The sequence below is a fragment of the Corythoichthys intestinalis genome, chromosome 17, assembly GCF_030265065.1.
Source record: "Corythoichthys intestinalis isolate RoL2023-P3 chromosome 17, ASM3026506v1, whole genome shotgun sequence".
NCBI classification, from domain to species: Eukaryota; Metazoa; Chordata; class Actinopteri; order Syngnathiformes; family Syngnathidae; genus Corythoichthys; species Corythoichthys intestinalis.
Genome location: NC_080411.1, coordinates 25653208 through 25665256, shown reverse-complemented (window position 1 = coordinate 25665256; position 12049 = coordinate 25653208). Strand labels below are relative to the sequence as shown.

The 12049-nt window shown below is 40.1% G+C and overlaps 1 protein-coding gene across 3 annotated transcripts in view; it reads left to right on the top strand.

Moving 5' to 3' along the window:
* mmp17a (matrix metallopeptidase 17a) overlaps positions 1-5101 on the top strand; it is a 265578-nt gene extending 260477 nt beyond the window's left edge. For all 3 annotated transcript variants that reach the window (XM_057818400.1, XM_057818399.1, XM_057818401.1), the window contains one exon: positions 308-5101. In XM_057818400.1, the coding sequence (XP_057674383.1) occupies positions 308-633 (326 nt within the window). In that variant the 3' untranslated portion in view covers positions 634-5101. The remainder of the gene's footprint in view (positions 1-307) is intronic.
* The last annotated feature ends 6948 nt before the right edge of the window (positions 5102-12049 follow it).

Below are 12049 nucleotides of genomic sequence, written 5' to 3'. Positions count from 1 at the left end.
GGGACATCTGCGTTAATTGCGTCAAATATTTTAACGTGATTAATTTAAAAAATTAATTAACGCCCGTTAACGCGATAATTTTGACAGCCCTAATTTAATCCTAAAGTCATTCTTTTAAAAAGAACTTTTCACTATCTGCCAACCTGCTGCTTCTTGTGGAGAGTCTATCTAGTGTTCCATCTCAATTTTCTGTTCAAAGCAACAACAAAAATATGAAATTAATCAGCTAGCAGCCTTTCATATATAGAATAACGCTCCGATTTGAGATTCTTAGATTTTCTTTCAATCTGATGTTTATTCTGTGCAGGTTCGTCATACTTCTTCAAAGGGAAGGAGTATTGGCGCGTACCGAGCAGTGACATGGAGGTGGAGGCGGACTACCCACGCCTCATCGCTAAGGACTGGCTGCTGTGCACCGACATGCAGTCGGACTCGCCGGGCGCAGAGTCCAAGAGCACTGAGAATCGTGTCAACGCGCACCCTCGTCCGGACCATGCCGAAAACGGCTACGAGGTGTGCTCGTGCACTTCAGACAGCGCCTCGCCTTTAGGAGCACGGCCCTCCCCATCTCCGTTGTGGCAGCTGGCGCCCCTTTGGACTCTCTCGCTGGCCCTCCACCCAATGCCGCTATGATGCCAAAACACAAGAATTACGTGAGACTCAATTGTACACGTCCAACTGACGTTCAACACAGAACATTCTCTTACTACTTGCCGTCCTATTGCTCTTGTTTCGGGCTTATTTATTTCTCAAGCCATTCGATGTTGATCTAAAAGCCTTGCAATATACATGATGCTTACTGTGCAGTTATAACACAGGTGGACATAAATCCATTCTCGAGGTAGTTATATGCTTTAAAAATGAGGCTACAAAGAGATGCAAAGTGTCAGAGCAGCTAGGGACTGATGTTAATTCTATGAACCAAAATCATAGCATGGAGCGACACTTAGAATGTAGCACCAAGTGATAAGGGACTTGTTTGACCTTTTTCAAAAGACACATTGTGAGATTACTAAATCCAATTAATGAAAGGCTATAGAGCTGAAGACAGGAAATTATATTTGGCTTTTGACTTGTGCCCCACCAGTTTCACTTAAGATCACTAATTAAAGTGTTATTCTCCTCTAGGTAGAGCCAATTCAACAAGGCTCTAGAAATTCAAACGTTAGAATCTTGTTGCTAATATTCTGACGGTGGACAAAGTATTGCCAATGGAATAAATCGTACAGTGAAGAAAATAAGTATTCGAAGACTTTGCAAGTTCTCCCACTTAGAAATCTTCGAAGGGTCTGAAATTTTTATCGTAGGTGCCCACTGTGAGTGAGATCATCTAAAAAGAAAAATCCAGAAATCACAATGCATGATTTTTTTTAACAATTTATTTGTGAGATACAGCTGCAAATAAATATTTGAACACCTGTCAATCAGATAGATTTCTGACCCTGAAAGACCTGTTAGTCCGCCTATTAAAAGTCCACCTCCACTTCATGTATTATCCTGAATCAGATGCTCCTGTTTGATGTCGTTAGCACCTGTCCACCCTATGCGATCAGTAAGAATCAAACTTGTAACACTGCCGAGACCAAAGAGCTGTCCAAAGACACCAGAGACAAAATTGTACACCTCCACAAAGCTGGAAAGGGCTACGGAGCAATTGCCAAGCAGCTTGGTGAAAAAAGGTCCACTGTTGGTGCAATCATTAGAAAGTGGAAGAAGCTAATTATGTCGGTCAGTCTCAATCGGAGTGGAGCCCCATGTAAGATATCACCTCGTTGGGTCTCAATGATCCTAAGATGGGTCAGGAATTAGCCCGGAACTACTCGACAGGAGTTGGTCAATGACCTGAAAAGAGCCGGGACCACCGTTTCCAAGGTTACTGTTGATAATGCACTAAAATAGAGCTGAAACAAATACTCGAGCAACTCGAGTAACTCGAGTTTAAAAGCTGATCGGAGTAATTTTATTCACCTAAAGGAATCGTTTAATTTTGCCAGCTCTAAGCAACACGTTTAGCCCGGACTAATTTTAATGCGGGACAACGTGCTGACGTCATGTGTGTAGAGGAAGAAGCATTAAAAAAAAAAAAAAAAAAAACTTACTGCAGCCGACAGCCGCTACAAACTACGCCAACGTTGCTAAAAACTACGCCCGCATGATGCTAGTGTGGTAGCAGCGAGTGTCCGATGCGTCTCATAGATATCGCATGCATTTAGGACGAGATGCGAAATGACAGACTCGGCCGCGTCTGGGCAGCGTTAGTAAACAGCCGCCATCTTTAAGCAGTAGACTTCTTAGCGCTAATAGTCACTCGCTCATGTTACGTTAGCCCTTCGGAGGACTAGGTTTCTTTTGATTATGACCACTGTCGATGCGTGGCTAACGTGTCTTACATACTGGCTTTATTTAATCTGTAAAAACACAGCGCTGTAGAGTGATGAGGGTGTAAAATTAAAACATAATAAAGCTAACTGTCAGTTTTAGCTCAGTACTCATTGCTGAATAAAACACCAAGTAGCACTGGTCCCCAATGTGCTCCAATACAACAAGTATCATACATTTATTATGAACACTGCAAAAACTCAAAATCCTATCAGTACTTACAGTTTAGACTAACTTAAAACTTAACTAGAACTTAAACATACCTTGACACAAATGGAAATGAAATTTAAACATGTGGGGGAAAAAAACGCAGCTATCAAGTGATGTGTGTTATCAAGCGTAATTACATTTTTAGGTTAAAAATGTTGTTTTTTTTTTTTTATAAAATCTAGAAGTTTTTTGATAAAAGCAGTGATTTTTTTTTTCTAGTCACATCTGAGATGCAATTGTTGGCTGTTTTCAACAATGTACATCGAAAATATAAACATTGAAAAAATGTTTTATCCGATTACTCGATTAATCGATAGAATTTTCAGTCGATTACTCAATTACTAAAATATTCGATAGCTGCAGCCCTACACTAAAACGTCATGGTTTGAAATCATGCATGGCACGGAAGGTTCCCCTGCTTAAACCAGCACTATGTCACGGCAGTCTTAAGTTTGGCTATGACCATTTGGATGATACAGAGGAGTCATGAGAGCAAATTTTGTTATCAGATGAGACCAATACAGAACTTTTTGGTCAAAATTCCACTAGCCATGTTTGGAGGAAAAAGAATGATGAGTACTATCCCAAGAACACCATCCCTACTGTGAAGCGTGGCGGTGATAGCATCATGCTTTGTGGGTGTCTTTCTGCACATGGGGCAGGATGAATCCACTGTATTAAAGAGAGGATGACTGGGGCCCTGTTTTTTGAGATTTTGGGGAACAACCTCCTTCCCGCAGTCAGAGCATTGAAAATGGGTTGTGGCTGAGTCTTTCCAACATGACAATGACCCGAAGCACACAGCCAGGAAAACCAAGGAGTGGCTCCATAAGAAGGTTCGAGCATAGCCTAGCCAGTCTCCAAACCTAAATCCAATAGAAAACCATTGGAGAGAGCGCAAACTCAGTGTTTCTCAGCGAGAGCCCAGGAACCTGACTGATCTAGAGAAGATCTGTGTGGACTAGTGGGCCAAGATCCCTCCTGCAGTGAGTGCAAACCTGGTGAAAAATTACAGGAAATGTTTGGCCTCTGTAATTGCAAACAAAGGGTACTGTACCAAATATTAACATTCATTTTCTCAGGTGTTCAAATACGCATTTGCAGCTATATCACACAAATAAATCGTTAAACAATCATACATTATGATTCCTGGATTTTTCTTTTTAGATTATCTCTCTCACAGTGGACAAGGACCTACGATGAAAATTTCAGACCCCTCCATGATTTCTAAGTGGGAGAACTTGCAAAATGGCAGAGTGTTCAGATACTTATTTTCTTCACTGTGCTGTACGTTCATCTATAAATGAATGTTAAAAAGGGAATGTTTGTGCCTAACTATATGAGAGATTTATATTATTATTATATAGATTGATATTTTGAAGATCTGTTCAAATTAAATGTTGATAACTATCGATATTAATGCAACATTTTGTAACAATGCAAAAAAAAAAAAATTGCTGTTTTTTTTGTTTTGTTTTGTTTTTAAGATGTCCCATTGCCATTCAGAGGTGGGTAGTAACACGTTATATTTACTCCGTTACATTAACTTCTGTAACTTTTAGAGAAAAATGTACTTTTAAGAGTAGTTTTATTAAGCCATACTTTTTACTTGAGTACATTTCTGAAGAAGAAACGCTACTCTTACTCCGCTACTTTGGGCTACACTAGACATTACATTTTTCCTGTTTATTCAACCAGTTTCACCAATGAGATCTCGCAACAATAATCACATCACTCCATTATATCAATCACTCAAGCTTGCCGTTTTATGATTACTCCAGCCTGTTCAATCATGTAGCGTCTTTAAAGCACCATAAAAAATTAAGTGTTAGATTTGAAGCTAAGTTTAGGTACACCTAGCTTCGCTAAAAACAGCACGCAGAAAGTCGATGTAGCTTTTGTGGCAGTTGGTAGCTGCTCTTCCAGTTCCTGTGAAAGCAACCCTCTTTATTCAGGGGCAAACAATAGGATGGGAGGGGCAGGAAAGCAACATAGAACATAGAATAGAATACATAGACAACATGGGGGGCCACATGGCCCAGGATAAAGGAAAAGGCTGACTAGACAAAAGTTATCCTATCTGGTGACCAACTATAATAAGGAAAGCATAAATGTTAACTGTTTGCACAACAATTCCAAAATTAAGTCTTTGACACAGCCATCAACATGACTCGAAAGCGCGGATTTAAATCTCTCTCTGTTTTTATTTGGCACTGATTGACCACGGAAAACCGGAAATTTGATCATTTTAGTTTCAGCATATGAACTATGTTTTCTCCACTAGAGGGCACTCATGCTCATTGGACTAATAGTGCTTAATTTCTATTTTTCAATGTTTTGTTTTGCTTTTTGTGTTGATTTGGCTTATCGTGGTTATGTAATATGTTATAGTACAGTATAATAACAGTTCATGTAGATAACTTTGTGCTGAGGAAAAAAATACTATTGTTTATAAAATAAACATACAGTGTATCACTAAAGTGAGTACAGCCCTCGCATTTCTGCAGATATTTAAGTATATCTTTTCATGGGACAACACTGACAAAATGACACTTTGACACAACGAAAAGTAGTCTTGTGTGCAGCTTATATAATAGAGTTCATTTATTTTCCCCCAAAATAACTCAAAATATAGCCATTAATATCTAAACCCCTAGCAACAAAAGTGAGTACACCGCATGGGAACTACAGTGCCTTGCAAAAGTATTCGGCCCCCTTGAATCTTGCAACCTTTCGCCACATTTCAGGCTTCAAACATAAAGATATGAAATTTAATTTTTTTGTCAAGAATCAACAAGTGGGACACAATCGTGAAGTGGAACAACATTTATTGGATAATTTAAAAATTTTTAACAAATAAAAAATTGAAAAGTGGTGCGTGCAATATTATTCGGCCCCCTTGCGTTAATACTTTGTAGCGCCACCTTTTGCTCCAATTACAGCTGCAAGTCGCTTGGGGTATGTTTCTATCAGTTTTGCACATCGAGAGACTGACATTCTTGCCCATTCTTCCTTGCAAAACAGCTCGAGCTCAGTGAGGTTGGATGGAGAGTGTTTGTGAACAGCAGTCTTCAGCTCTTTCCACAGATTCTTGATTGGATTCAGGTCTGGACTTTGACTTGGCCATTCTAACACCTGGATACGTTTATTTTTGAACCATTCCATTGTAGATTTGGCTTTATGTTTTGGATCATTGTCCTGTTGGAAGATAAATCTCCGTCCCAGTCTCAGGTCTTGTGCAGATACCAACAGGTTTTCTTCCAGAATGTTCCTGTATTTGGCTGCATCCATCTTCCTGTCAATTTTAACCATCTTCCCTGTCCCTGCTGAAGAAAAGCAGGCCCAAACCATGATGCTGCCACCACCATGTTTGACAGTGGGGTTGGTGTGTTCAGGGTGATGAGCTGTGTTGCTTTTACGCCAAACATATCGTTTTGCATTGTGGCCAAAAAGTTCAATTTTGGTTTCATCTGACCAGAGCACCTTCTTCCACATGTTTGGTGTGTCTCCCAGGTGGCTTGTGGCAAACTTTAAACGAGACTTTTTATGGATATCTTTGAGAAATGACTTTCTTCTTGCCACTCTTCCATAAAGGCCAGATTTGTGCAGTGTACGACTGATTGTTGTCCTATGGACAGACTCTCCCACCTCAGCTGTAGATCTCTGCAGTTCATCCAGAGTGATCATGGGCCTCTTGGCTGCATCTCTGATCAGTTTTCTCCTTGTTTGAGAAGAAAGTTTGGAAGGACGACCGGGTCTTGGTAGATTTGCAGTGGTCTGATGCTCCTTCCATTTCAATATGATGGCTTGCACAGTGTTCCTTGAGATGTTTAAAGCTTGGGAAATCTTTTTGTATCCAAATCCGGCTTTAAACTTCTCCACAACAGTATCTCGGACCTGCCTGGTGTGTTCCTTGGTTTTCATAATGCTCTCTGCACTTTAAACAGAACCCTGAGACTATCACAGAGCAGATGCATTTATACGGAGACTTGATTACACACAGGTGGATTCTCTTTATCATCATCGGTCATTTAGGACAACATTGGATCATTCAGAGATCCTCACTGAACTTCTGGAGTGAGTTTGCTGCACTGAAAGTAAAGGGGCCGAATAATATTGCACGCCCCACTTTTCAGTTTTTTATTTGTTAAAAAAGTTTAAATTATCCAATAAATGTTGTTCCACTTCACGATTGTGTCCCACTTGTTGTTGATTATTGACAAAAAAATTAAATTTCATATCTTTATGTTTGAAGCCTGAAATGTGGCGAAAGGTTGCAAGATTCAAGGGGGCCGAATACTTTTGCAAGGCACTGTATGTACATTCCTAAATGTCCAAATTGAGTACTGCTGGTCATTTTCCCCTCCAAAATGTCATGTGACTCGTTACAGGAGTCAGAAGAGGAGGAGATTGAAGAGGTGCGGGTGGGAGGGTCATTCCCACCACCATGCTTGACTGTAGGCATGACAAACTTATCTTTGTACTCCTCACCTGGTCGCCGCCACACATGCTTCAGACAATCAGAACCAACCAAATTAATCTTCGTCTCATCAGACCGTAGGACATTGTTCCAGTAATCCATGTGCTTTGTTGACATGTCTTCAGCAAACTGTTTGCGGACTTTCTAGTGTACCGTCTTCAGAAGAGGCTTCCTCCTGAGGTGGCAGCCATGCGCACCAATTTGATGTAGAGTATGGCGTATGGTCTGAGCACTAACAGGCTGACCCCCCACCTCTTCAATCTCTGCAGCAATGCTGACAGCACTCCTGTAACGGTTCACATGACATTTTGGAGGGAAAATGAGAAGCAGTACTCAATTTGGACATTTAGGGATGTACGTAGTTCCCATGCGGTGTACTCACTTTTGTAGCCAGGGTTTTAGATATTAATGGCTATATTTTGAGCTATTTTGAGGGGAAAATAAATGAACTCTATTATATAAGCTGCACACAGACTACTTTTCATTGTGTCAAAGTGTCATTTTGTCAATGCTGTCCCATGAAAAGATATACTTAAATATCTGCAGAAATGCAAGGGATGTACTCACTTTTGTGATACACTGTATAAACAGTAACTCACAATGTTGCTCAAAACTAAACAAATTTTCACCAAATACTTTTTTCATGTACTTGAGTACATTTTTTGGATGACTACTTTTTCTTGAGTAATATTATTCTGAAGTACTGCTACTCTTACTTGAGTAAGATTTTTGGCTATCCTACCCACCTCTGTTGCTATGTGAGGACAAAGCCACAAGTTTGCCACATAAGGACATTGAAAGCCCTCAGACTCCCACTTTTGGTAATATGGGCCCACCTGTTGTCCATATGAACATCCCAAAGTTCTCAATCTCCCATATAAATATATTAAATGGCCCAACGAGAACCTGAAAAGGCCTAAATGCACTCATACAGACTCTCAATTGCGCATACAAGTACATTAAACAACCAAGAAATCCTTCCCTTTGCCTATATTGTGGGTTAAAGGCCCACTTATTTCTTATATTTACAGTGGGGCAAATAAGTATTTAGTCAACCACTAATTGTGCAAGTTCTCCTACTTGAAAAGATTAGAGAGGCCTGTAATTGTCGACGTGGATAAACCTCAACCATGAGAGACAGAATGTGGAAAAAAAAAACAGAAAATCAACATTGTTTGATTTTTAAAGAATTTATTTCCAAATTAGAGTGGAAAATAAGTATTTGGTCACCTACAAACAAGCAAGATTTATGGCTGTCAAAGAGGTCTAACTTCTTCTAACGAGGTCGAACGAGGCTCCACTAGTTAGTTACCTGTATTAATGGCACCTGTTTTAACTCATCGGTATAAAAGACACCTGTCCACAATCTGTCAGTCACACTCCAAACTCCACTATGGCCAAGACCAAAGAGCTGTCGAAGGACACCAGAGACAAATTTGTAGACCTGCACCAGGCTGGGAAGACAGAATCTGCAATAGGTAAAACGCTAAGAAATCAACTTTGGGAGCAATTATTAGAAAATGGAAGACATACAAGACCACTGATAATCTCCCTTTATCTGGGGCTCCATGCAAGATCTCACCCCGTGGCGTCAAAGTGATAACAAGAACGGTGAGCAAAAATCCCAGAACCACACGGGGGGACCTAGTGAATGACCTACAGAGAGCTGGGACCACAGTAACAGAGGCTACTATCAGTAACACAATGTGCCGCCAGGGACTCAAATCCTGGTCTGCCAGACGTGTCCCCCTGCTGAAAACAGTACACGTCCAGGCCCGTCTGCGGTTCGCTAAAGAGCATTTGGATGATCCAGAAGAGGACTGGGAGAATGTGTTATGCTCAGATGAAACCAAAATATAACTTTTTGGTAGAAACACAGGTCCTCGTGTTTGGAGGAGAAAGAATACTGAATTTTATCTGAAGAACACCATACCCACTGTGAAGCATTGGGGTGGAAACATCATGCTTTGGGGCTGTTTTTCTGCAAAGGGACCAGGACGACTGTGAGAAAGAATGAATGGGGCCATGTATCGAGAGATTTTGAGTGAAAATCTCCCTCCATCAGCAAGGGCATTGAAGATGAGACGTGGCTGGGTCTTTCAGCATGACAATGATCCCAAACACACAGCCAGGGCAACAAAGGAGTGGCTTCATAAGAAGCATTTCAAGGTCCAGGAGTGGCCTAGCCAGTCTCCAGATCTCAACCCAATAGCAAATCTGTGGAGGGAGTTAAAAGTCCGTGTTGCCCAACTACAGCCCCGAAACATCACTGCTCTAGAGGAGATCTGCATGGAGGAATGGGCCAAAATACCAGCAACATTGTGTGAAAAGCTTGTGAAGAGTTACAGAAAACGTTTGGCCTCCGTTATTGCCAAGAAAGGGTACATAACAAAGTATTGAGATGAACTACTGGTATTGACCAAATACTTATTTTCCACCTTGATTTGCAAATAAATTCTTTAAAAATCAAACAATGTGATTTTCAGGTTTTTTTTTTTTCCACATTCTGTCTCTCATGGTTAAGGTTTACCCATGTTGACAATGACAGTTCTTTTCAAGTGGGAGAACTTGCACAATTCGTGGTTGACTAAATACTTATTTGCCCCACTGTATATGGAAGTTGAATGCCCTCCCATTGATCGTGCAAGAAAATGAACATCCTCAAAGTTCAGAATAAAAGAAGGAAACGGCGTTTAAACTTTTCAGAAAATGTGCATCAGTCGAATGGAGTTGAAGTTCTGGTAAAGAAGCCTCCAATGTACAACTCAAAATTCTCTCAATTTACTTAGAGACCACTTTCTGGTAAAGCTTAGGACTGTGTTTTGGATGAAGACATTTTGTTTTGCTTGACATGACAGGAGAAGCTTCCTGAAAGGGTTAATCATAGCATTCAAGAATATATCCGCTGATGGTTGGGATTTGATTGACACCTTGACATGTATCTGGCACACGAATGCAAACCAACCTTGTACTGGTAAGATTGTTAGCTCGACACATGGAGTGACTTCTGTCTTCATACTGACTGATACAGTCTGAGATTTTCTGTGCTGTCGTTCCGCCGCTTGCCAACGCTCAGAACTTTCCGCTCACGGATGCTATTCAGCTGCGCTACCAGGAGAAAGAGAAGCCCCGTTGTATTTTTCTAACAGATATGGAAGCTTCCTGTAAAACTTTTTTCCCTTCTCACCATTTGACTGTTTTTCAAGCCCACAAGCTTGCAAATGAATCTTTCCCCCATGTCTGAGTTGAGCAACGAGCTGTCATTTGAAAACTATTTGAATCGTTCTTAGTAGGGTGTATATTTTAAGGTGTTTTATAATGTCAGATATTTTTGTAAGAAAATAAATCTCGCACTGTTTACAGGATTATTATTGATATATGTTGGCCTTCTTTTGGAACAGTATTGTAAAATGCTGATAAGGTAAGCTTATTACACGCATTTTGTATACTAAATATTTCTCAACACATTACGTGCATTTTAAGGTTCAAAAGAGGTTTACATAGCCAACTGCTTGCCATGAATGATTTGATACCATTGGCGTAGGTGTAGATTGAAGCCACCCCGCCTCCCATTTGAGGCAAAATCTACATAAATACAAAAGATCTTTGGATTCTTTATTATAATTTCTATGTACACTTACGTCTAAAGGTTTGGGTTCGGTCAACCAGACACTTTTGAGTTTCCCATGAAGTTGTTCACTTTTATTTATTGAGTTGCAAAATGAATAGAAAATACAGTCAAACATTGACAGGGTTAAAGAAAAATGATTTTTATTGGAAATACAGTGATCCCTCGCTACTTTGCGCTTCAAACTTCGTGCCCCCTTCTTTTTTTCCCAATTATAAAAAAAGAATACAGAAGAGCTGTCTCGATCCAATCTCACTCTCCCTCCTGCTGCTTGTCATGGTCTGGCATTGCACTGGATTTGCTTATTAAAGTTAACGATGATTGACAGACATCAAGGTTTGATCTTGCCAGAGATGCTTGGAAGTCGAAACTTCAAAGCGCCACATGCGTCAGTCATCGTTTAGCTTGTTAACGCATTCACTCCCAGCCATTTTCACCGGAGCAACCCCCTTCGTTCCCGGCCGTTTTACTGGATTTTGACTGATTTTGCAAGGCCCACAGAAAATTCTGTTCTATTGCTATATAAACATGGAACCCACCAAAAGAAAGATTCTCTTCTTTCAGCAGGAAAAAAAAGTAAGTTCATATCTTTTTCCATTCTTTAGATATTGCATTAGAAAATAGCTTAGTTTGAGCAATTTTCCAATTTCTGATGAAAAAAACGGAGAAATTGAGCTTTTTGTAAAAGCATACATTTCAAACATAACTTTGACTTTAACACAGCTATTTTATGCTTTTGTGACACCCCAAACATCTGAATAATGTTTTCCTTCTACAAAATAACAAACAACAAGACAAATATAGCTTTTGATAGCAAAGTAACAATTTATTTACACATAACTAAACTATTGAACAGATAGATGACGCTGTTGTGGCCACGGCTGTATCAGCAGACGGGGTAAATTTTTCCCTCATCACCATGCCTCTGTCTCATCAAGATAGATTTTTTTAAATCTTTCTATTGTAGTGACCTGACCACTACCTCTAACACAATCCACCTAGGGAACTTGTGTGGGGCATGTGCCTTGTGTTTACATCATTCTCCAGATTTTTCTCACGTTTCTTACTTTTTCCTGACTCTTTCTCTTGATTCATTTCCTTTCATGGTCTGATATGAGTTCTTACCAAATGTGCTACTGCCCTCCAGTGGCCAGTTTTATTGCTTTAAAATGGATGTTGAGCGTTGCGCTTTGGATCGAACTTGCTTCAGAACCTAGAGATGTCTCTTGTGAAAAAAAAATGTAAAAGATGTACAAATACGTTTTTGGGACACTGAAATAATTAAAAATAGAACGTATTTATACGTTTTTGGGAGCAAATGAGTTCAACAGCTGCTGTGGCAAATCATTGTA